Here is a 23976-nt window from a genome sequence, read left to right on the forward strand (position 1 = left end):
GTTTCCTCCTCACCAAAGTACTGATCAACACATACTATGATGAAACTAACTAGGAATACATAAAGAACCATCTGAAGGGATTAAAGGAAACAGTGCCTATTCCCAGCAGCCAGACTAGAAAAAACTTCGAATTCACATCCACTTCTAGTTAACATTGTACTAGAGATTCTAGTGAGTGTAGTCAGGCAAGAAAAAAAGTTATCTAAATTGGAAAAGAAGTTAAATCATCTTTTTTCATAGATGACATCATCATCCATAAAGAAAAAAATCTAAAGAATTCTACAGAGAGCTACTAAAACTAATAAGTGAGTTTAACAAAGTACAGGCCACAAAGTCAATGTATGAAATCAATTTTATTTCTATCTACCCAAAACAAACAACCTGAAATTAAAATTTGAAAATACCATTCGTAATAGCATCAAAAATATGAAACAGCCATAAATAAGACAACAGATGTGAAAGACCCAGATTGAAAACCTGAAAACATTGCTAAGGGAAGTTAAAAAATACCCTTCAAAAATGAAGAATTACACCATGTTCATGTTTCACAAGACTCAGTGTTAAGATCTCATTTCTCCCCAAATTGATTTGTAATTCAATACAATTCCAATAAAACTCTAGCAGACTTTTAATAGAAACTGACAAACTGATTCTAGAGTCCACACAGAAATGCAAAAGATTTAGAGCCAAAAGAGCTTTTTTTTTTAAAAAAGAGAAATGTTGGAAGACCAACACTACCTGATTTAAAGACTTTTTAAAAAATTAGTGTTATTGAACAGTTTAATGTCAGTCCAAACACAAATAGATCAACGGACCTTAATAGAGACTTCAGAAATATACCCACAAATATATTTGGACAACTAATTTTTGACAGAGGTGCAAAGGCAAATTAAGTAGAGAAAGGATTGTTTTTCCTACAAATGATACTTAAACAATTGAAAAAAGTTAACTTTGATCCATACATTGTGACAAATTTTTTCAAAAAATTAACTTATAAATAGATCATTAGCCTTAATATAAAACCTAAAATTTTTATAAATCTAGGAAAAGAGGAGATTTTTATCATACTGGGTTAGGCAAAAGTTTTTTAAATAACATGCTTCATATTAGAACATATGACTACACTGGACTTCTTCAAAAATAAAAATTTCTGCTCTTCAAAAGATAATGTTATGAGAATGAAAAGTTGAGCCACACACTAGGAGAAAATATTTACAAAGCATATATCTTATAAGGGATTTGTATGTAGAATAGATTGTTAAAATTCTAAAAACTATAATAAAGCATAGAACCCAATAAAAATATGGGCAAGAAATTTGAATAAGTAGTTCACAAAGGAAGATATACTGATAACATATAAACATATGAACAGGGAAGGAAACAACCAACAGAACTGAATGGCAACCTTCGGAATGGGAGAACATATTTGCAAATGACATGTCTGATAAAGGGTTGGTATCCAAAATCTATAAAGAACTTATCAAACTCAGCACCCAAAAAATAATCCATTTAAAAAATGGTCAGAAGACATGAATAGATATTTTTCCTAAAAAGACATACAGATGGCTAACAGACAGATGAAAAACACTCAACAACACTCATCATCAGGTAAATACAAATCAAAACTGTAATGATTACGACAATGGCCAAATGATGGAAACAGCCCAAATGTTGATCAACTAATTAATGGATAAGGAAGATGTGGTGTATATATATATATGTATATATATATATGTATATATATATATATGTATATATATATACATGTATATATATACACACACACACACACACACACATACACACACACATATACATATATATGTGTATATATATATCTGCACACATACATACATATATACACATACATACACACACACAATGGAATATTACTCAGCCATTGAAAAGAATGAAATCTTGTCATTTGCAAAAATGTGGATGGAGCTAGAGAGTATTACGCCAAGCAAAGTAAGACAGAGAAAGAAAAATACCATATGATTTCACTCACATGGAATTTAAGAAAACAAACAGATGAACGTAGAGGGAAAAAGAAAAAAGAGGGGCAAAGCAGAAAACAGACTGTTAGCTATAGAGAACAAACTGAGAACTACAGCAGGGGAGGTAGGCAGGGGGATGGGTTAAATGGGTGATGAGTATTAAGGAGGGCTCTTGCGATGAGCACTGGGTGTTATATGTAAAAGTGATGAATCACTAAATTTTACTCCTGAAACTAATATTATACACAAAAAAAGAAAAGTTTTAGGAAATCAAATCCAGCTGAATATCAAAAATAATTAAATAGAGAATATTCCCGAAATATAATGATAGTCCTTTATTATAATTCAATCAATCAATAAATTAAAGAATTAAACAATAAAGAAAAGCATATGAAAAGATTCTCAACATTCATCATTAGGAAAATCAAATTAAAACTATAATGAGAGAGGTGCCTTGGTGGCTCAGTTGGTTATGTGTCCAACTCTTAGTTTGCCTCAGGTCATGATCTTATGGTTTGTGAGTTTTAGCTCCATGTGGGGCTCTGTGCTGGCAGCGCAGATTTTCTCTCTCCCTCTCTCTTTACTGGTCCCCAGCCTGCAATATCTCTGTCTCTCTCAAAATAAATAAATTAATTAAAAAAAACTACAATGACATATCATTGTACATCGGTTAGAGTGACTAAAATCAAAAATGTTGATCACACCAAGTATTGGCAAGAATGTGGAAGAAACAGAACTCTCCCACCCTACTGGTAGGAATGTACAATGGTATGATCAGTTGGCAGGTTATTAAAGATTTAAATATACATTTATAACATGATCTAGTCATTTTATATCGTTATTTAAACTAGACAAATGAAAGCAGAAAGCCTATATCAATACAAACACATGCATAGCAATCAAACACTGAAACATTTGTAGTAGTCAAAACCTGAAACAACTAAATTCTCCAATAAACAAATTCTGTTATATCTGTTCAGTGGTTTACTAAGCAATAAAAAGGTAAGCACTTTTTTTTCCTTTTTTTAATGTTTCAAGTTTTTATTTAAATTTTAGTTAACATATAATATTAGTTTCAGGAGTAGAATTTAGTGATTCATCATTTACATACAACACTCAGTGCTCATCACAAGTGCCCTCCTTAATAGCCATCCCCCACTTAACCCATTCCCCCACCCACCTCCCCTCCAGCAACTCTCAGTTTGTTCTTTATAGATAAGAGTCTATTATGGTATGCCTCTCTTTTTTCCCCCCTAGGTATGCACTATTGATAAATGTTGCAACATCAATGAATCTCAAAATAATTACACTGAATAAAAGAATCCAGGCAAAAAAAGGTGTATATTCATATAAAATTCTAGGAAATGAAAACTAATGCATAGTGACAGAAAGCAGATTAGTGGTTGCCTGGGGGTAGGAAGGGGCACTTATGGGAAGGGCTGGAAGGAGGGTTACAAAAAGACACAAAGAAACTCTTGGGCATGAGGGATATGTTTATTATCTTGATCATGGAGATGGTTTCACAGGTGTATACGTATGTCAAAATTTATCAAATCATATACTTTATAAATATGTAAATTAAACCTTCATAAAGCTTTTTTTCAAGAAAAAACTAGCCACATGAGGCAGGAAATGGTGTATTCCAGGCAGAGTGAATAGCCTTATAAGAAGGTTCTAAAGGTAAAGGACTTAACTATCTTCTAGAAATAAAAAGAAGGCCAAGGAGGCTGGGAGTGCAATAGAAAAGGACTGAGAGGGAAAATGAGTTAAGATTTTGATGTCTAGATGAGCAGGAATAAGATTATACATGTCCTGAGGCAATTATAAGAAATCCCATTTTATTTCAAGGAGGAGAATGATATACTTTTATGTCTTAAAAATATCATCCACACACACTGCTGCATGAAGAAAATATCATGGGGGGAAAAAAGAGCAAAGAAAAGAAGAAGAAAAAGAAAAGATGGCCATTATACCAGTTAGGAGGCCAGTGTGTACTCTATGCAAGAATTGAAGGTGGCTTTGACTAGGGTTTTAACAATGTTATTGTAGAAGAAAGGATAGGTCCAAATATCATTAGTACATTAGAGCTACTAATTATATTCAATGTGGAAGATCAGAGAGTGGAATCAAAAATTCTTCCCAGATTTAGGCTTGAGTCACTGATTGTGGTAGGGTTGGAGTAGGACATGGTAATAAGGAAAATAAACTTCGGTTTTAGACATGTTAGAATTTGGTATGTCTGTCATTTATCCAAGTGAAGATGTCACGTGGACAGCTAAACAAATCTGAATATCAATGCTGTTAGTTGAGTCTTTAGCATATAGATAATATGTAATGACATGGGAATAAATGAAATTACCTAGACGGGGGAGAAAGGGGAAACAGAGGGAGGGAAGAGGAGGATTATGGATAGAGACATTAGGAATTTCAACATTTACGTTTCAAAGAAGAGGAGCAGCTGGCCCAGAGGACTTGCCAGAGAAAAGAGAAAAAATGAGGAGACTGTTGCAGAAGCCAAAATAAAGGGGAATGTTTCAAGAAGCGATCAGCCATGTCAAATGCTAAAGATAGGATTAAGTAAAATAAGCTCAGAGAAGTGACTAGTGTGTCTTGCTCTGTGAAGGTTATTAGTGATTCTTTAAAAAGTAGTTTGTGAAAAGTATTGGGAGAGAAACCAAAATTACATTAGAGAGAAGAGTGGCAAATGAGGAAACAGAACAAGTAGATAACTCTTTCAAGATGTTTGGTTATGAAGGAGTGTAGAAAAAAGAAGTCAGTAACTTGACTGGAATAAAGTGTCAAGAGGAGGAATTTTTTGTCTTTCCATTTTAGATAAAGAACATATTTTAAAGTTAATGCAAATAGAGAGTGATCCATAGAGAAAGAGAGACTGGTGATAAGGGACAGAGGGGGTAACTAAAGGAGCAAAATCCTTAAGGGGAGAAGGGATGGGAATCAGAACAGATGTAAAAGATTAGTTAATAGGAGGTTTTCTCTACTGTAATAGGTACATAAAAGAAAAGGAGAGAGCTACATAATAAGAGGAATAAATTGAAAAATAGTATGATTTGGTTAAACAAATGGTTTTTTTATATATCTGATTTTCAGGTCTATATTTTACTTATTTTTTTTTTTGAAATTAGTCTTAGAGTGTAAATTTTTTTACCTCAAAACTTTGTGTTAGAAAGCAACTACATTGAACTGTAATTAGTGGGTAAAATATAAAGTTTCATCTTTGAATTTAAACAAAATGCACAAGGAAATAAAAAGTAGGAGAGCTATTACTTAGTAATATGTGTGGGTTTTCTAGAGTTTAGTGAGTAATCTCAGTGTGAGTCAAACAAATAAAACAAGCTAATATAACTTATGGCAGTGGTCTCAACCAAGAATGATTTTGTTCCCGATGGGAAGTTTAGCAATGTCTGAAGACATTTTTGGCCCTCACAAGTAGAAGAGGGGTGCTCTACTGGCATCTAGTAAATAGAATGTAGGTAAATATCCTATAATATACTATCCCACAGAAAAAAATTATCTCACCAAAATGTCAATCAAATTGGAAAAAATTCAGACCAGAGCATTTTATATGATAAGTGATAATTTGGTAAGAAAATCCCCCAAAGTATAGACTATTTATATGTATGGAGACACTTGTGTCTTAGTCTCTAAAGAATACTAATATTTTATTTAACATTCACAAGTTGCTATTTCAAATACTATCTTAATTATATTATACACTAAGATACATTATAGGTATATACTTGACCCTTAAACACTGTGGGGTTAGAGGCACCAACCCTCTTCTGCAGTCAAAAATCTATGTTTAACTTTTGATTCCCCCAGAATTTAACTACCAAGAGCCAACTACTGACCAAAGGCCTTATGGATAACAGTCAGTTAACACATATTTTGTATGTTACTTGTATCATATACTGTATTCTTACAATAAAGTATGCTAAAGAAAATGTTATTAAGAAAATAAGGAAAAGAAAATACATTATACTACACTATATTGCACTATACTTATTTATTAAAAAAAATTTGTGTGCTAGTGGATTCATGCAGTTCATACTCTTATTGTGTGCAAGGGTCAACTGTACATGCTTAACATTTTTAAATAAAAGTTGATATAATTCACTGTACCCCAAAGGGGATTTGTCTTCTGATATTCAGTTGTTTATTTACCATAAAATTTCTGTATCTGTTCTCAACCAGGATTTATTATATGTTTTCTTTTATATTATTATTATGCATTTTCTAATGAATCACTGTACAAATCTTCCAAATTTAGTCAATTTGCTTTACTCTATTTATATGTCAGACATAATTTTCTCCACCTAATCTCTGGGAGATCTCTTTGGGAAATCTCAGTATAATCTTTGGGAAAAGCACAATTATCTGGAATGTACTCTGAGTACTTCATTGGATACTTACTAGTATCAGGAATAGATTAATCAATTTGACTAGTTACCATTCTCTTGGTCTTCCAGGTCTTCAGTCCAGCTTTCACAGTATTTCCAAGATATAAAATAAAACCAAGAGAGGAGCTTTCCATTTCTAGACAGGATGTTGAGATATGAAAGTTCATTCCTGTAGTAACAACAATGATCGCAACAGTAATAAAACCCTGTGATAAATACAATGATAAAGTTAAAATCATACTTTTCTGTGGAGATATTAAAAAGTGGTAGATTCAAAGAAGGCTTGATTAAATGAATTCCAGAGTGAAAGAGACATTCATAGATGAGCAGAAAGCTGCAGCTGCTCCCATACTTGGTGCAAGTGACTGATCTGGGCACAGGTGCAGAAAGGAGTGGGCCTTCTATAGATGGATGGACTGCAAAGAGTAGGAAAAACTAGAATTGTACATCTAGCAAAAGTCTTATTTATTTATTTGTTTATTTAGAGTGCACATGTGCAAACATGAACAGAGAGAGGGAGACAGAGAATCCCAAGAATCTCATGACCTGTGAGATCATTACCTGAGCCAAAATCAAGAGTCAGATGCTTATGGGGTGCCCAGGTGGCTCAGTCGGTTAAGCTTCCAACTTCTGCTCATGATCTCATGGTTCATGAGTTCGAGCCCAGTATTGGGCTCTGTGCTGACAGCTCAGACCCCAGAGCCTATTTGAATTCTGTGTCTTCCTCTTTCTCTGCCACCCCTCCCCCACTCATGCTTTCTCTCTCTCTCTCTCTCTCAAAAATAAATAAACATTAAAAAAAAAAGAGAGATGCTTAGCCAACTGAGCCACCCAGGTACCCCTCTAGCAAAAATATTTTAAAATAAAGGTAAATAAATTTGTCATGGGCAGACTCGCACTACAAGATATGGTAAAGGTTGTTTTTGATTTTGTTTTTAATTTTTATTTGAGAGAGAGAAAGAGCAAGGGGGGGGGGTTGGAGAGGGGCAGAGGGAGGGGAGAGAGAGAGAGAGAGAGAGAGAGAGAGAGAGAGAGAGAGAGAGAGAGAAGGAGAGAGAATCTTAAGCAGGTTTCATGTTTAGTGTGCAGTCCACTGTGGTATTTGATCCCATGACCCTGCTGGGGTCATGACCTGAACAGAAACCAAAGAGTTGGGTGCTCAACTGACTGGGCCACACATGTGCCCCAGTATAGGAGGTTTTTAAGCTGAGGGAAATAATACCAGATGGAGATTTAGATATACAGTAAGAATGAAAAGCATTAGAAGAATAAATATGTGGGTAAATATAAAAGATTATTTTGTCATTTCTTAAAATCCCTAGGAGTTTATCTAATTTTTAAATTAAAAACTAACTGTATTACGGGGTTTATAAAATGTAGAAGAAAAATAAATGACAATAGTAACAAAGGATGGGAGGGACATGAACAGAATCACGTTATAAGTTTCTTTCATCATAAGAGAAATTATGCAATAATAATTAAAAGTAGATTGTGATGAATTATAGATGCATATTATAATCCCTAGAACCACCACTAAAAAATAAATAAATAAATAAAACAGAAGTGTAGCTAAGTAGCCAAAGAGAAGATAAAATAGAATACTAAAAAATATTTGATTTTTTTCAACGGACGGAAAAGTGAAATAGTGGAAAAAAGCACAGAAGGACATGCTGAAAAAAAAATGATAGACGTAAACTTAACTCTAACAATGATTATATTATAGTAAGTGTAAATGGAGCAAATATCACACACACACACACACACACACCCAAGAAAAGGGCAGAAATTGTGAAACGAGATGGGAAAAAAAAAAAAAAACCAACTATATGCTGTTTATAAGAGATGCACTTTAATTACAAAAACATACAAATGATTAAAAATAAAAGAAGTGAAAAATAATTTTATCAAATTATTTATCAATATTAACCTCAAGAGAGCTGATGGGGCTACATTATGAGATAAAGTAGACATTAAGAGAAGAAGAGAGGCAGTTCCAAATTATAAAAGAATCACTGTATCAGAAAGATATTAATAATCCTATACAAGTACAGACCTAATAAGAGGTATTCAAAGTATAGAAAGTAAACAAAAGAAAGAAAGAAAGAGACAAATATACAATCATAGCTGGGGATTCATTATTTCTCCTCAGTAATTGATAGAACAAATAAAGAAAAATTGGTAAGTATATTAAGAAAAAAATTAAGCAATCCTCTTAACCAAATTGGCCTGACCAAAATAGCCACCTACCACATACAAAGGGAAATATGCATTTTTTTCAAGTAGAAATGGAACATTCACAAATGTAGACTGAGTCAGGAAACAAGTTACAATGGATTATAGGGGACTGAAATCAAGCAGAGTATGTTCTCTGATCATAAGAGAAATTAAATTAGAAATCAATAACAGAAATATATCTTAAAATCCCCAAACATTTGGAAATTAAGACTGTGTCATGGTTTAAAAAACAAATCACAGGAAATTTTTTAAATATTTTTGAACTGAGTGAAAGTATAAACACAAAATATCAAAATTTGTAAGCTGTTACTTAAGTAGTACTTAAAGGAAAAATTTAGAACATTATTGCTTATATTGGAAAAGAAAATATCAAATTAATAATCTAAACTTTGTTAAGACACCAAAAAAAAAAAAAAAAAGAACAGTGTAACACAAAGTAAACAGAGGAAGGAAATAAAGACAGAAATCAATGAAATACAGGGCAAACAATAGAGTAGATCAATAAAACCACAAGGTGTGTCCTCAAAAAATTTACTAAATCTGTAAAACCCTGGTTAGATAGATCAAGAAGAAAAAAAATAACCAATATGATAAATTAAAAAGGGAACATCACTATGGATTCTACAGAAATTAAAAATAATAAAAGTAAAACTATGAACCACGTTATGCCTATAAATTGTATAGATGAAAGCAAGAGATGTCTTGAAAGAAAAAAATTATAAAAACTGACACCAAACACATTGGAAAATATAAATAGACTCCTATCTTTAAAAAATTTTTGAATTCAAAATTAAATAACCACAACAAAGAAAACTACAGGCTTTGAATAATTTCACTGATTAATTCTATCAAACATAAATAACACTAATCTTATGCAAATGATTTTGGGGAATAGAAAAAAGAGTGAAATCTTCCCAACTGCTTATCTGAGGACAGCACAATGCTGAAACCAAAAACTTGACAAACTTAAAGGAAAGTTCAGGCCAGTCTCACTTATGAACATAGATTCAGAAATATTAGTAAATGGAAGACAGACATATGTAACAAAGATAAAATATAACCATGGTGGTTTTATCCCAAGAATAAGAGTTTAATATTTGAAAACCAATCAAGGCAAAACAACTGATTAACATAATAAAGGAGAAAATTATATGATCATCTCAATACATGCAAAAAAAATCATAAACTAACCCTTCTTTAGAATAATCACCAGAAAACTAGGAATAGAATATTTCCTCAAATGAATAAAGCCAATCTATAAAAACCTACAAATAACATCACACTTAATTGTGGAATATTGGATGTTTTTCCACTAAAATTGGTAACAAGCCAATGATATACACTCTCATCACCTTTGTTCAACATTGTACTTGAAGACTTAGTAAGGGCAAAAGCAATATAAAAATAATATGCCTAGGGTTTAGCAAGAAAATATTAAAACTCACTTTATTTGCCAGTGATATTGTGGTGTATTAGGACACCCAAAGGAATCTACAAAAAAAAAATACAAAACAATATGTGAACTTAGCAACATCGAAGAGTACACAGTATACAAAATCAATCATCTTTCTATATAATAAAAGGAAACAATTGAGAAATTTATTTATTTTTGAAATACCAGGTACTGGATAGGGGCGTCTGAGTGGCTCAGTCAGTTAAACATCCGACTCTTGATTTTGATTCAGGTCATGATCTCATGGTTCATGAGATGGAGCCCTGTGTTGGGCTCTGCGCTGACAGCTCAGAGCCTGCTTGGGATTTTCTCTCTCCTTCTCCCTCTGCCCCTCCTTCACTCTCTCAAACAACAAAACAAAACAAAAATCAGGTACAGGATAGACTTCCAAATGGCATCTTGAGAAGCACCATGGACACATTCTCCAGAAAAAAAGTAAAACTGGTAAAAAGTATTTTTTAAAAACAGCAATCATTTAAAGCCTCTGGAAATTGTCCTAAAAGGATACAGAAAATAAAGAAACATTTATTCAAGAAAATCTACTGACACTTGGTAAAAAGTGTGTGTTTGATATTGAGCCACAACTTGCTGTATACCTCTCCTGCCTTCAGGTTGCCAGCATTTCTCATCCGTTCCAACTCCCAAGTTGCAAAGGACAAATTCCTGGTGAGTGTAGCCAAGAGGTCAAAGTCTTCTCTCCCCTGTCAGTCCCCCACTCATAGGACAAAACGTCTACCCCAGGCATAGCAAGCTAAAATGCTGAGGCCTTGACTGCTCTCACCCAGCTTGGTCATAGGGCAGAGGTTTCGTGCCAGAAAAGTAGAGCTGAGAAGGCCAGAGGTTACCGTCCCTGCCCCAGGTCCAGACTAGTGGCTCAGAAATTTTGCCCAGAGAAAGAGGCAATGAACTTTGAAGCTCTCCCCAAAGAAACTAGCTTATTTGAAACACAATTTGAGGAAGTTCAAGCCTAAGGATGCCCTCAAAACCAATGAAGTATTTGTTGGAAATCAAATAAGAGGCTGGCAGCTCCTCTTATTTAAGAGCAACCAGCTAGGCCAAAGGTGAGTTGGGATTTGAACAAACCTCAAATACTGGCTTCAAATATGACTTCTGTCTGAATTGGATTAGAATACTGAGTAATATATATCCTGGAGCATTGTCAAAAACAATAAAGCATTCACCTGGTTGTGACTGTGATAGCTAATAGCTGGATTTGATATCAATGAAGTGGTCAGGGAAAGAGACAAGGAGAACCCTGCTAAAACTACTGTCATCCCAGGGTGACAGTATACACACAGAAGGCTATACCCTCTGATAAGCAACATCAGAGTCTTCACAATGTAAGGGAAATAAACTTCACTAAAATAGTCTAGCCAAGTCACTAAACAAGCAAATAACAACATAAAAACCAGAGAGAGGGAGGGAATTGCTATACAGTATTACCTAATATGTCTAGTTATCAACAAAATATTATAAGACCTACAATAAAACAGGAAAGTGTGACTTATTCACAGAAAAAACAAGGCAATACAAATGGTCTCTGAGAGGGCTCAAATGTTGGATTTAACAAAGACCTCATAACAGCCATGAAAAATCTTTAAAGAGCCAAAAGACAACATGTTTAAAGAAGGTAAACTATAATGATAATGTCTCATCAAATAAAGAATACTAACAAAGAGATTGAAGTTATAAAAAGCAAACAGAACTATCTGATAGCATACACAAGAATTAACTCAAAATAGATTAAAGACTGGACTATAAGATACAAAACCATAAAATCCTACAAGAAAATATAGGCAGTAAGCTCCTTCCTTGATCTGGGTCTTGGCAATAATTTTTTGGATTTGACACCAAAGCAAAGGCAGCAAAAACAAAAATATACAAGTAGGACTACATCAAACTAAAAAACTTCTGCAGAGCAAAGGAAACCATCAACAAAATGAAAAGACAATATGTGAAATGAGAGAAAATATTTGAAAATCATATATCTGTAACAGGTTAATATCCAAAATATGTAAAGAACTTATACAACTATAGCAAAAAAATTTTTCAATTAAAAAATTAGCAGAGCATCTGAATAGATATTTTTCAAAAAAAAAAGACATGCAGATAACCTGCAGGTACATGAAATTTGCCCAGCATCACTAATCATCAGAGAAATGCAAATCAAAACCACAATGAGATATCACCTCCTATTTGTTAGAATGGTTATTACCAAAAGAACAAGAAATAACAAGTGTTGGCAAGTATGTAGAGAAAAGGGAATCCTGTGTGCACTGATGGTAGGAATGTAAATTGGTGCACATGCTTTGAAAAACAGTGTGAAAGTTCCTCACAAACTAAAAATAGAACTACCATAAAATCCAGCAATTCTACTTCTGGGTATCTATACAGAAAAATAAAAAACTAACTCAAAAAGATATATGCCACTCCCATGTTCATTGCAGCATTATTTACATATTTTCCAAGATATAGAAACAACATAAGTGTTATCAATGGATGGATGAATAAAGAAAATACGATTGAGTTACACACACACACACACACACACACACACACACACACACACACAAACTGGATTATTATTCAGCCATAAAAAAGAAGGAAATCTTGCCATTTGCAAGAACATGGATGGACCTTGAGAGCATTACAGTGCCCAGTGGAATAAGACCCATGACATCACTTATATGTGGAATCTAAAAATGAACAAAGAGCAACAAAAATGAGCACATAGATCTGGGGAAGAGATTGGTGGTTTTCAGAGGCAGAGGGTGAAGCGTCGATGAAATGGGTGAATGAGGTCAAGGGAAAATAAGACCCAAATGGAAATTCTTATACAAAAGTACAGTACAAAAAGTACAGTAAATGAAAAGAAAAATTTGCTAGAGGGAGTCAACAGTAGATCTGAACTGGCAGAAATCAGAATCAGCAAACTTGAAGGAAACTTATAGAGACTGTGTATTCTGAGGGGAAAAAAATTAAGAAAAATTAACAAATCCTCAAAGAAGCTTAGGATACTGTAAATGTAGCAAACATGTCCATAATAAGAGTAGAAAAGAGAGAAGCAGGAAAATATTCAAAAAGATAATGGCTGAAAACTTCCAAAATTTGATGAAAACCATTAATGCATATGTCTAAAATGTCAGTGAACTCCAAACAGGATAAATGCAAAGATACCCACACCCAGAAACATCACAGTAAGAGAAAAATGACTTTTCCCATACAACAGAACTGAAGTAGGATTAACAGTTCATTAGAAACAATGGAGGCCAGAAGCAGTAGGACAACATATTCAGAGTGCTCAAAGGAAAAACCTAAACCCAAAAATCTTATATCCAGCAAAACAATCTTTCAAAAATGTAGCTGAAATAAAGTCATTCCCCGATAAACAAAAAATGAGAGAATTTGTTGCTAGCATAGGCCACTTTATAAGAAATACTAAAGGAAGTTTTTCTCAGGCTGAAAAAAATTAATGCCAGATGATAATTTGAATTCACACAAGGGGAAAAAGAACACTACTAAGGTAACTATGTAATTATAAAATAATAATATAAATGTACATGACTTCTTCTCTTAACTGATTTAAAAAGCCATTTATGAAACAATATTATAAAATTGTCTTGATGGGCTTACAGTATGTAGAAATGTAATATATTTTCCAATAACAGCACAAAGGAAGTAGGTGGGAGCAAAGTTGTATTTGAGTAAGCAAACAAAACCAGGTGGATTGACTGGAACAAATGAAGAGAACTAGAAATGATAAATTGCAAAGTTAATATACAAACTATAAATATATTTTCTGCTTTCTTCTCTCAGGTTTTATAAAAACCCAAAGTTATATAAAGTAATCATTATAATAATATGTTGCTGGATTTGTAACACATATGGATATATTATGTATGCCAGTAATAGCACATAAAGGGGAAAGAGGAAATAGAAGTATGAAAGAATAACATTTCTACATCTCCCTGGAATTAAGTTAATATACATCTGAAGTAGATACTGAGAAGTTAAGATGTATATGTTATCTTAGAGCAAGGCCAAAAATATGATGACAAAATCATTAAAGAAATGAATGAGTTACACTAGAAAATATTTAATGCCAAACAAAGCAGTAAGGAAGATTAGAAGGACAAAAAGACATGAGACATACAGAAAAATAAAGTAGAATGACAGGTGTAACCTAACTGTATCAGTTATAACATTAAATGTGGATAGATTTAACAATTCAATCAGAAGACAAAGACTGTTGAGCCAGATTTTTTAAAAAACCAAGATTTAACTCTATGCTGTCAGAGGCCACACATAAAGATGTAAATCCGTTGAAAGTTAAAAGAGAAAAAAACCATGCAAACAGCAAGTACAGCTGTAGTTAATACCAGACAAAATAGATTTTAAAGCAAAAAAAAGTTACTATAAATAGGGACATCTAAAATGAAAAAATGGTTAACTCATCTAGAAGATATAACATCTGTGCATCTGACGACCGATCTACAAAGTACATGAAGCAATACTTGACAGAATCAAAGGGAGAGAGAGAGACAATCCAACAATAATTACTGGGAATTTCAGTACTTCACTTCGAATAATGATACAAGAAGTAGACAGAAAACCAAAAAGGAAATAAAGACTTGAAAAATGCCACATACAAAACCTCTATACTGAAATCTACAAACTCATGCAGAAAGAAAAAAAAATTTTAAACATCATTTAAATAGAGGAGAATACCATGTTTATAGGTTGCGAGACTGAATATTTTTAAAATGTTTATTCTATCAAAATTACTATGGATTTATTACAGTCCAGTAAAAATTTGGCATATCCTTTTGTAGCAATTGACAAATTGATTCTAAAACTTATTTAGAAATGCAAAAAATCTGAAGTAATTAAAACACTCTTGGAAAAGAACAAAGTTGGAGTATTTTACTACCTGACTTTAAGATGTACTATAGACCTGCATTAATGTGGTAGTCAAAAAAAGATAGACAAATAGACCAATGACTACAAAATACAAAGTCTAGAAGTAAACTTACACATATGTATCCAATTTATTTTTTACTAAGGCACTAATAAAAATCAATGAAAAAAAGAAAATCTTTTTAACAAATAATGATGGAAAAACTAGACAAACAACATATAGGGAAAAATGAACCTTAATCTCTACCTCATACCACAATCAAAATTTATTTGAGATGAATTATAGTCCTAAAACTGAAAGCTGAAAATTAAAAAAGCTTCTTGGAGAATACAATAATATCTTCATGAGCATTAAGTAGGCAAAGATTACTTAAACAGGAATTATAAAAAATTCACAATTAAAAAATTTCATAAAGGGTCCTTCAAGTAAACTAATCTCCTGAACATCAAAAGATTTCATTTTCATTAAGAAAATGACAAAAAAAAAAAAAAGAAAATGACAAGATAAGTCACATACTGGAAGAAAATATTCACAGTACCTACTTCTAACAAAAGACTCTTAAGTATATAAATAATTCTATTCAAGATTTGGCACATACTTGGTTCTGTAACCTTAAATTGTTTAAACTCTTCAAACTCATAGTTTCTTATCTGTAAAACATAAGAGGTGGGCTAGAGTACCACAGCAGCCTTTTCCCAAATTCTATAATTTTTTGAACCATAGTAAGTTTATTGGTACAAATTATATCAAGAAAGGGGTGGTAGCAAGGAATATGGACAAAAATAGTTCTGGTAATTGACAATAGTTTTTAATAAGTACTTCTGGATATAAAGATTTACATTAAAGTAGGAACTCTGAATATTTTTTATAAGGAAAAAGTATATAAGAATCTCTAACAAGTATAGGAAAACCATAATTAAGGATATTTTATGAATGCCACAGGAATGCAGGCTGGCAGATAGCAAGAATTATTTATTTATTGTGCCTATCCTTGTGTTTGTCAGTAGAGTTTACATAACAGAGTATTAAAAATAAGAGAGGGGTGACTGAGTGGCTCAGTTGGTTGAACCTCTGACTCTTGGTTTCAGCTCAGATTGTGGTGTTGAAGTTCCTGAGATCAAGCTCTGTCAGCACAGAGTCTGCCTGGGATTCGCTCTCTCTGCCCCTCCCCCACTCACATGTGTGCTCTCTCTCTCTCTCTCTCTCTCTCTCTCTCTTAAAATACATAAAATTAAAAAAATTTTTTAAAAAGTAAGAGAAAAATGTAATGCTTATTATAAGAAGGAATTTGATATCATCAAATAAGTCACTTAATATGTATTATACAACACTGCATTTTTATAACTAAGTATAATATTTAGAATCTGTAGCATCCCTTAAAGTTCTTTTTAAAAGCCAATAAGCATTTATCTTGAAAGAAGATTTGATTAGGTCTTTTTAAAAACTCCTTATAAATTGTATTATTTTTGGTCTATTTTTAGATAAAACTAGGTCATTTATTAAAGTAGCTATTTCATGTTAAAAAGTAAGAAAGAAGATTTTATATTTTACTACCATTATGTTAATTACTCCTTGTATATATCTATTAGTTATTGCTCCTTATTGTTTCTGGTATCACTTACTGAAACAAATTTTCAGAATCATTGTCATAACACGAGAATAGAAAAGTTTCACAGGGAGAAGAAAAACCTTTTGAAAATTTTAGGAATGAATATATAAGAATTATCTACAATTGTTAGCGAAATTTATCTAATTTCTTGTCATTTCATTTTCAGGTTTAACTGAGCTAAATGATAGTCCTGTTCCCCTGGAACTTGAGCGCTGCAAGTCTCCCACTTCAGGTAAACATGAATGTTAACTTTCAGCCTTCTTGTAATTCACTGCAGTAATCTACTGCTTTATTTTCTTAATTCTTACAATGTGAAATTCATAATTTTAGTAATTGTTTCTAATTTAGTTTCTGAAATTTTACCATAAGCAAATATATACAAAATTCTTGGCCTCCCAAAAAATTAAGATCAGAGATATGAGTGTAGTACATTTAAAGACATTTTAAACAAAGGTTTTTCAAAAAAAGAAAAAATGATAATATGCTGGAAGTAAAGCATCAAGAAAGCATGAGCCTACCACAGTATATTAAAAATGTGAGTATAAAGATTCCTAGGAATAGGTCTTTTAAGGTGTACAAGAAATGTTAGTAGAAATTATTGGGTGGTGGGATTAGAAATGGTTAGCTTATATTTTTTCATTTATTTACCTGATTTTTCTCCAATACATATACAGTATATGTAAATTTTTGAACACCAAAAAATATTATGTATTTCTTTGACATTGAACTATATGTTTTCAGAGTATCAAAAAATTATAATTCCTTATAATTAATTTTTATTTTAACTTCATATAAATTTATAAACATTTAATGCCTTAAAAAGCAATTAATTTTGACTTTTGGAAATTCTTTTCTAACTGTGATATTTCTTTAATTTACTCTATCTCTTTTTTTTATGTTTATTTTTGAGAGAGAGAGAGAGAGAGACCATGAACGAGGGAGGGGCAGAGAGAGGGGGAGACACAGAATCTGAAGCAGGCTCCAGGCTCTGAGCTGTCAGCACAGAGCCTGATGTGGGGCTCGAACTCATGCACTATGAAATCATGACCTGAGCTGAATGAAGTTGGATGTTTAACCTACTGAGCCACTCAGGCACCCCCAATTTATTCTATCTGTTAAGAGTTGCTAATTGTTTATCCTTATTCTTCAGGAATGTGAGGCAAAGTAGAATCTAGTGTCCTGTATAAAGTTTTCTTTTAACCCTATCTATTTAATCTTTATTTCATTGCTTTTATTTTAAATATGATCTCATACTTTTACCCTTTCTTTTGTATTTCTATCCTGTAGGCACCATCCTAATTTAGGCATTTAATATCCTACGTTTAGAGTATCACAAAAATGTTCTTAACAGGTGTCTCTGTGATCTCTCATCCTTACAATTCATTTTGCATATCATGTTGGAAAACTAATCTCCTTAAAATATTACTTTGATATTTTCTCATGTCATAAATCTTCAATATAAAATTCAATATCCTATATCAATTTAAATAACTTCACTTTAAATTCTCATCCATAAGCTAAATTTAAATTTTTAAATATTTTTTTTTTTTTGAGAGAGAGAGAGAGAGAGAGAGAGAGAGAGAGAGAGAGAGAGAATATGCATGCAAGCAGGGGAGGGCAGAGGGAGAGAATCCCAAGCAGGCTCCACACTCAGTGCAGAGCCCAGCACAGGGCTGGATCTCACAACCGCGAGATCATGACCTGAGCCAAAATCAAGATCAGGTGCTTAACCAACTGAACCACGCAGGCACCCCTGTAATCTGAATTTTAATAGTAATATAGGGTTCAAAAGTCAAAGAGAAGTGGTATTTAAAAATCTCCCTCCCACCCTTCCCCAAACTTTGTTTCCATCCTTTTGAAAAATAAACATTGTTACTTTCTTATTTATCCTTTCAATTCGTATTTGTAAACAAGCCAAAAAGACATAGTATATTCATTTTTGCTTCCTGTTCTATACATTAGTATAGTATATACATTTCAATATACTTTGCTTGATTCACTGTACTGTGTATCTTGTCTTTCCATTTCATTACATAATCATTACAGTTGTATGTTATTGAAATGCATGCAGTTACTATAATTTATTTAGTATTTCACCAATTAAGGGACCCTTAGTTTGCTACCAGTGTTCTGCCATGTCAAACAATGCTGCAGTGACTAACCTTCATACCTTCCTCATTATAAACGTGTACAGGTAGGGGCGCCTGGGTGGCTTAGTCAATTAAACATCAGACTTTGGCTCAGGTCATGATCTCCTGGTTTGTGAGTTGGAGCCTGCATCAGGCTCTGTGTTGACAGCTCAGAGCTCAGAGCCTGGAGCCTGCTTTGGATTCTGTGTCCCCCCTCTCTCTCTGCCCCCTACCCTGCTTGTGTTCTGTCTGTCTCTCTCTCTCTCAAAAATAAACATTAAATAAATAAACAAACAAACAAACAAATGTGTACCAGTAGATCTGTAAATTCCTAAAATTGGAGCTTCTGAGTCAAAGAGTATATGCCTATCTAATTTTTATAAATTTTCCCAAATTGCTCTCCTTAGAGTTTGCAGCAATTTTCTCTCTTGCCATCAGTAACATACAAACAATGGTTATCTTTTTTTTTTTTAATTTTTGTAATGCTGGTAAGAAAAGGTCAATGTAGTTTCAATTTATCTTTCACATACGTGATATTGAATATCTTTTCAATTGTTTAAGACCTATTTATTTTTTTCTATAAATCATCTATTCATACAATTTGCCCATTTTCTATAGAGTTGTCATTTTCATATCAATTTTTATTGCCTCTTTATAAATTAAGATTACCCTTTTTTGACCTGAGATCCACATATTTTTCTCATTTTAACTTTGCTTGTGGTATCTCTTGCCTTACAGCAGTTTTTTGCATTCAGACATTTCCTTTGTGGACTTTTTTCTTTATGCTCATTAATTTAAATACAATTGTAATTATCTGCTTTTTAAAGTTTTGGTAGAATTCTCCCATCAAGTCACTTACCCTTTATAATTACTGATTTTGTATTTCATATTGTCTGTAAAGAAAACTATTTTCATCCTAGAAATTTTCTAACAATATTCAATGTAACATACACAAAGATTGTGGCTCTTTAATTAGGCTAGTTAATAGTCAATCTATTTTTCTGTTGTTGTTTTAATTTAGAGAAAGAATGTGTGTGTGTGTGTGTGTGTGTGTGTGTGTGTGTGTGTGTGTACACACGTGCAAGCTGGAGAGGGACAGAGAGAGAGGGAGAGAGAATCCCTCAGCAGTGCACAGCCCAAGGTGGGGCTGGATCCCACAAACCATAAGATCATGACCTGAGTGGAAATCAAGAGTGGGACACTTTACCAACTGAGCTGCCCAGGTGCCCCTTTCTGTTTTGTTTTTTTAAACTTGAGCAAAAGTTTTACTGGATTTTAGGGGTTTTAACTTAATTTCTGCTTTTAACTTTATTAGTTCCCTCCTCTGCTTTTCTAATTTTTCACTTTTCAATTTTTTTGTGGTAGGTGCTTAATTCATTTATTTCTTACATGTTGCTATACTAAGGTTAAATTTCCCATTGAACTCTGCATTGTATGTATCAGAGCTTTTGATAAATTGTGATTGCATTAATAGTAATTTCCATATGGTAGTTTTTTTTTTCTTTTACCAGAGTTATTAATGTTAACTTGTAGCAGAATTAAGTAGCTATAAGTGCTGCTTCATTGTTATTTAAGTCTTTCATGTCTTTATATTTTAATTACTTGACTTGCCAAGGATGGAGAAAAGGAGAATTAAAATACTGTACTAATAATATGTTTCTATTTTTCCTTATATCTGCTGTGTTAAAAATATTCATGTGTAGATATTTTAAACTATATTGACAAAAAGTGCATCTTATACCATAAACCACCATTGTTCATGTCTTTTTACCTGAATTCCATTTTGTTTACTATTAATACTACAACTTTTCCTTTTTTGTTTGTTTCTTTGGAATTTTTTTTTTTTTTTGTATACCTTGGTCTTACCTCTTTAGGAGTAAACTTTTTTAACTGAGGTATAATACAGAATGTCTGTAGAACACCAGAAACCTCCCTCCTGCCTCTCAGCCACTTACTCTCACAAAGGTACCCACTGTTCTGACTTTTAACCATAAATTAGTTTTGTGAGTTTTGGACTCTCATATGAATGGAAACATGCAGTATTTACTTCTTTTCTTTCTAATTTTGCTCAACATTACGTATATGATATTCAGTCACATTGAATGATTTTTAGTTCTGTGTGATACTCCATTAAATGAATATATCTATGCATTTTATTGTTGCTGCACATTTAGGTGGCTTTCAATTTGGGGTTATGTTATGACCAATCTTGTAAAATATTTATTGCAAATATAAACTCATTTTTGTTGTACATGTTTCTGGGAGTGAAGCCTGGGGGTCATAGGGTATGTTTATGTTCAGCTTCAGTAAATACTACTGAGTTTTCTAAAATGATTGCACCAATTTTACTTCCATTAACAGTATAAAAGTTTTATTTGTTCCACATACATCTTTGTCTCAGTAACATACTTAGTTTTCTTTTTAGAGGTCTTGCATACCTTTCATTAGATTTATTCCTTGGTATTTGGTGTTTTTATACGTCATAATTTTTTTATTTTTTTCTTATTGTTTGTGACTAGGTTATAAAAATACAATTAATTTGTGTATATTGATGTCATCCAGAAAACTTGATAAATTCCAATAATTTATAAATTCTTTTGGATTGTCTATCCAATTATGCCTACTGTTAAAAGAGCAGTTCTATTCTTATTTCTAAAGGAAGAAATTAACTTGGACCTCCAATATAATGTTGAATATATGTGGTATTAGCAAACATCTCTTATTTCCAGTCTCAGGCATGTCTTTCAATATCATAATTAATTATGGTAATTATTGTAGGCTTTTAGTAGACATCTTGCTTTTAGACTTTTGCCTCTGATGTTTTTTTATTATGTTAGGGTAGATCTGGAAACACCACCAAGACACTTTTTCTTTTTGTTTTGTTTTGTTTTGTTTGTTTGTTTTGCAAGGCAGAGTCAGGACTTTGCATGTCATAAGGTAGATTACTTCAAAGCAGCAAGGCTTTGACTACTTTTGTATTAGGATACTTGGGACAGAAATGATTGGCTGTGATAAGATTCACTTATCACTTCAGTGCCTTATTTGAGACTGGTTTGCTGGGCAGGGCCCACTCTTCTTTAGTAGCAGCCTTAAATCATATTCACAGTTGAGGAATGATTTTTTTTTTTCCTTATAACAACTTTTTAGTCATTTTATGTTTGTTAAAATACATGAAATCTATCCTTCTGGGAACAGTGCCAACAAAGTTTATTTTATCTTAAGAAAATTAGAAATAATATTTGATTATTCCATTCATTTCCCATGAAAAAATAAAAATAATGGTGTTGCATTAAAGGGTCTTTCTAAGCCCACAAAGGAGAATGTACCCCATGCCATTCCTAGAATACCACAGCAACACATATACATAAAACTACATTCTGAAATCTCTTCCTATTGTAGGAATTGCTTTATTTAATCTAGATTATCAGGAGAGGTATTGTTAGGGTAAATGCAGACTTTTTAGTCCAATCTCATAAAACTAAAACGTAACCCAAAAAAGCACATTTAAGACTTTAATGGTAGTTTAAATCTCATGAAGCCTATTATCTCTAAAGGCAGAAAAGAATGAAAATATAAACAGTGAAAATGTTTAGATAACTTATAAAGGGCAGAATCAATATGTGTAATAAAGGGAAACCAGAAAATAATAATACATCTGACTTCTGAAAAATTAAGAAAAGCAGCCATGTCTTCTAATGTCTCCTTGATTCACATACTAAAAAAACTAGATCTGATTAATAATGTCAATTATTATGTTTGTATCTGGGTATATCTCCCCTTTTTCATATATATGTAGCATTTAAGAGCCAATACTATTCTTGTCTTTTTTTTTTCCTTAATGCAATGGTTCTCAAACATAAGCCTATATGAGAATGATGTGAACATTTTGTTAAAACACAGATTGCTGAGTGCCAAAGATTCTAATTGGGCACTGAGTGTCTAGTGTGGGGCCTGAAATTTTGCAAAGCAAGGTCCCAGGTGATGCCAATGCTTCTGGTCTCTGGACCACTTGAGAACTATGGCTCTGTGAAAAATTTTTAAATATTTTTTCAATAGTTACACTTACCCTCTCAGTATCTATTTTGTGATCTCAAACCTTAACCCCTTCAAAGTCTGATAAAAGTAGATTAGAACATTGATGCAAAGAGCTGAGTAATGATGGCTGGTAATTAGGCAAGCCAGAGACCAGTAATAATTTTATAATTCTGATTTTCTACATGGATCTCAAACTCCCTTTTAGCTCAATAAACTGCAAGTAAAATAGTGCAAAGTTTAAGTCTATTAAATATTTATTTGAGGACAATGAGAACAGAATAGGAATTCAGAGCTGAAAGAAGCTCAGTGAGCCAACCAGAATGCTGATGTTCTTAACTTCCAGGATACTATAGCCATTTCATATTATTTATTCATTCACCCAACTATTTAACAGGTAATTTTCAGTATGTGTAGTTATGTAGATATTATGCTATCTATCCCTGGAGAATAAACTAATGAACAAAATAACATACTCCATGCCAAATAGACCTGACAGTGTATCTGCAGAAACCAACATTAAACTAATAATTTTACCAATAGTCAGCTGTTTTTCCTTAAAGCTGTGTAACCATTTTTTACTCACCAGGTAAGGCTGTGCAGTTTGTGTACTGCATAAACATACCTTCCAAGGGGATGAGCAGGAACATTCAGCCCTAGCTCCACTTACCTGGAACAGAACTGCAATCCCTCAAGGAAATAGACGCCTTTTCTTTGGACAAAGAGTTGAAAACTACCCAAGCCTTCAACTGTAGGGTTATATCTGCCTACAAGATGTGCATTTGTCTAATTTTTATTCCTTAAAGGTGTGTCTTTAAAAATTACTTGCTCAGATGAACATCTTTTTCTAGGCTAGCATCGGGTTCTAATATTCCTGCTACCTCTACAGCCATCAATCCTCATAATTCTCACTGTCCACAGTATACAATAGACTTACTATGCTATCAAGTTCAAGTTAAGGCTAGGGTGATAGAATTATTTATCGTTATTAAAATATGTTACTTTAGGTTTCTTTAGTAAAGATATCTTTATCAAAATTTCATAGAGGCTAACATCACAAAAACTAACAAAGAAGCAACCAGCTCTGTTGTTCTCAAACCAGAGTTAGAACTAGGTCTTATAGCCTACATTGAATGCTTGTTCTGCACAGTTCTACATTTCTAGAAACCCAGTACATCCTCCAAA

The 23976-nt window shown here is 32.8% G+C and overlaps 1 protein-coding gene across 6 annotated transcripts in view; it reads left to right on the forward strand.

Moving 5' to 3' along the window:
- The window catches only part of STXBP5L (syntaxin binding protein 5L), a 379743-nt gene that overhangs the window by 291462 nt on the left and 64305 nt on the right, over positions 1–23976 (forward strand). For all 6 annotated transcript variants that reach the window (XM_042999139.1, XM_042999138.1, XM_042999140.1 and 3 more), the window contains one exon: positions 16797–16862. In XM_042999139.1, the coding sequence (XP_042855073.1) occupies positions 16797–16862 (66 nt within the window). The remainder of the gene's footprint in view (positions 1–16796; positions 16863–23976) is intronic.

The sequence above is a fragment of the Panthera tigris genome, chromosome C2 (genome assembly GCF_018350195.1).
Source record: "Panthera tigris isolate Pti1 chromosome C2, P.tigris_Pti1_mat1.1, whole genome shotgun sequence".
NCBI lineage: Eukaryota > Metazoa > Chordata > Mammalia > Carnivora > Felidae > Panthera > Panthera tigris.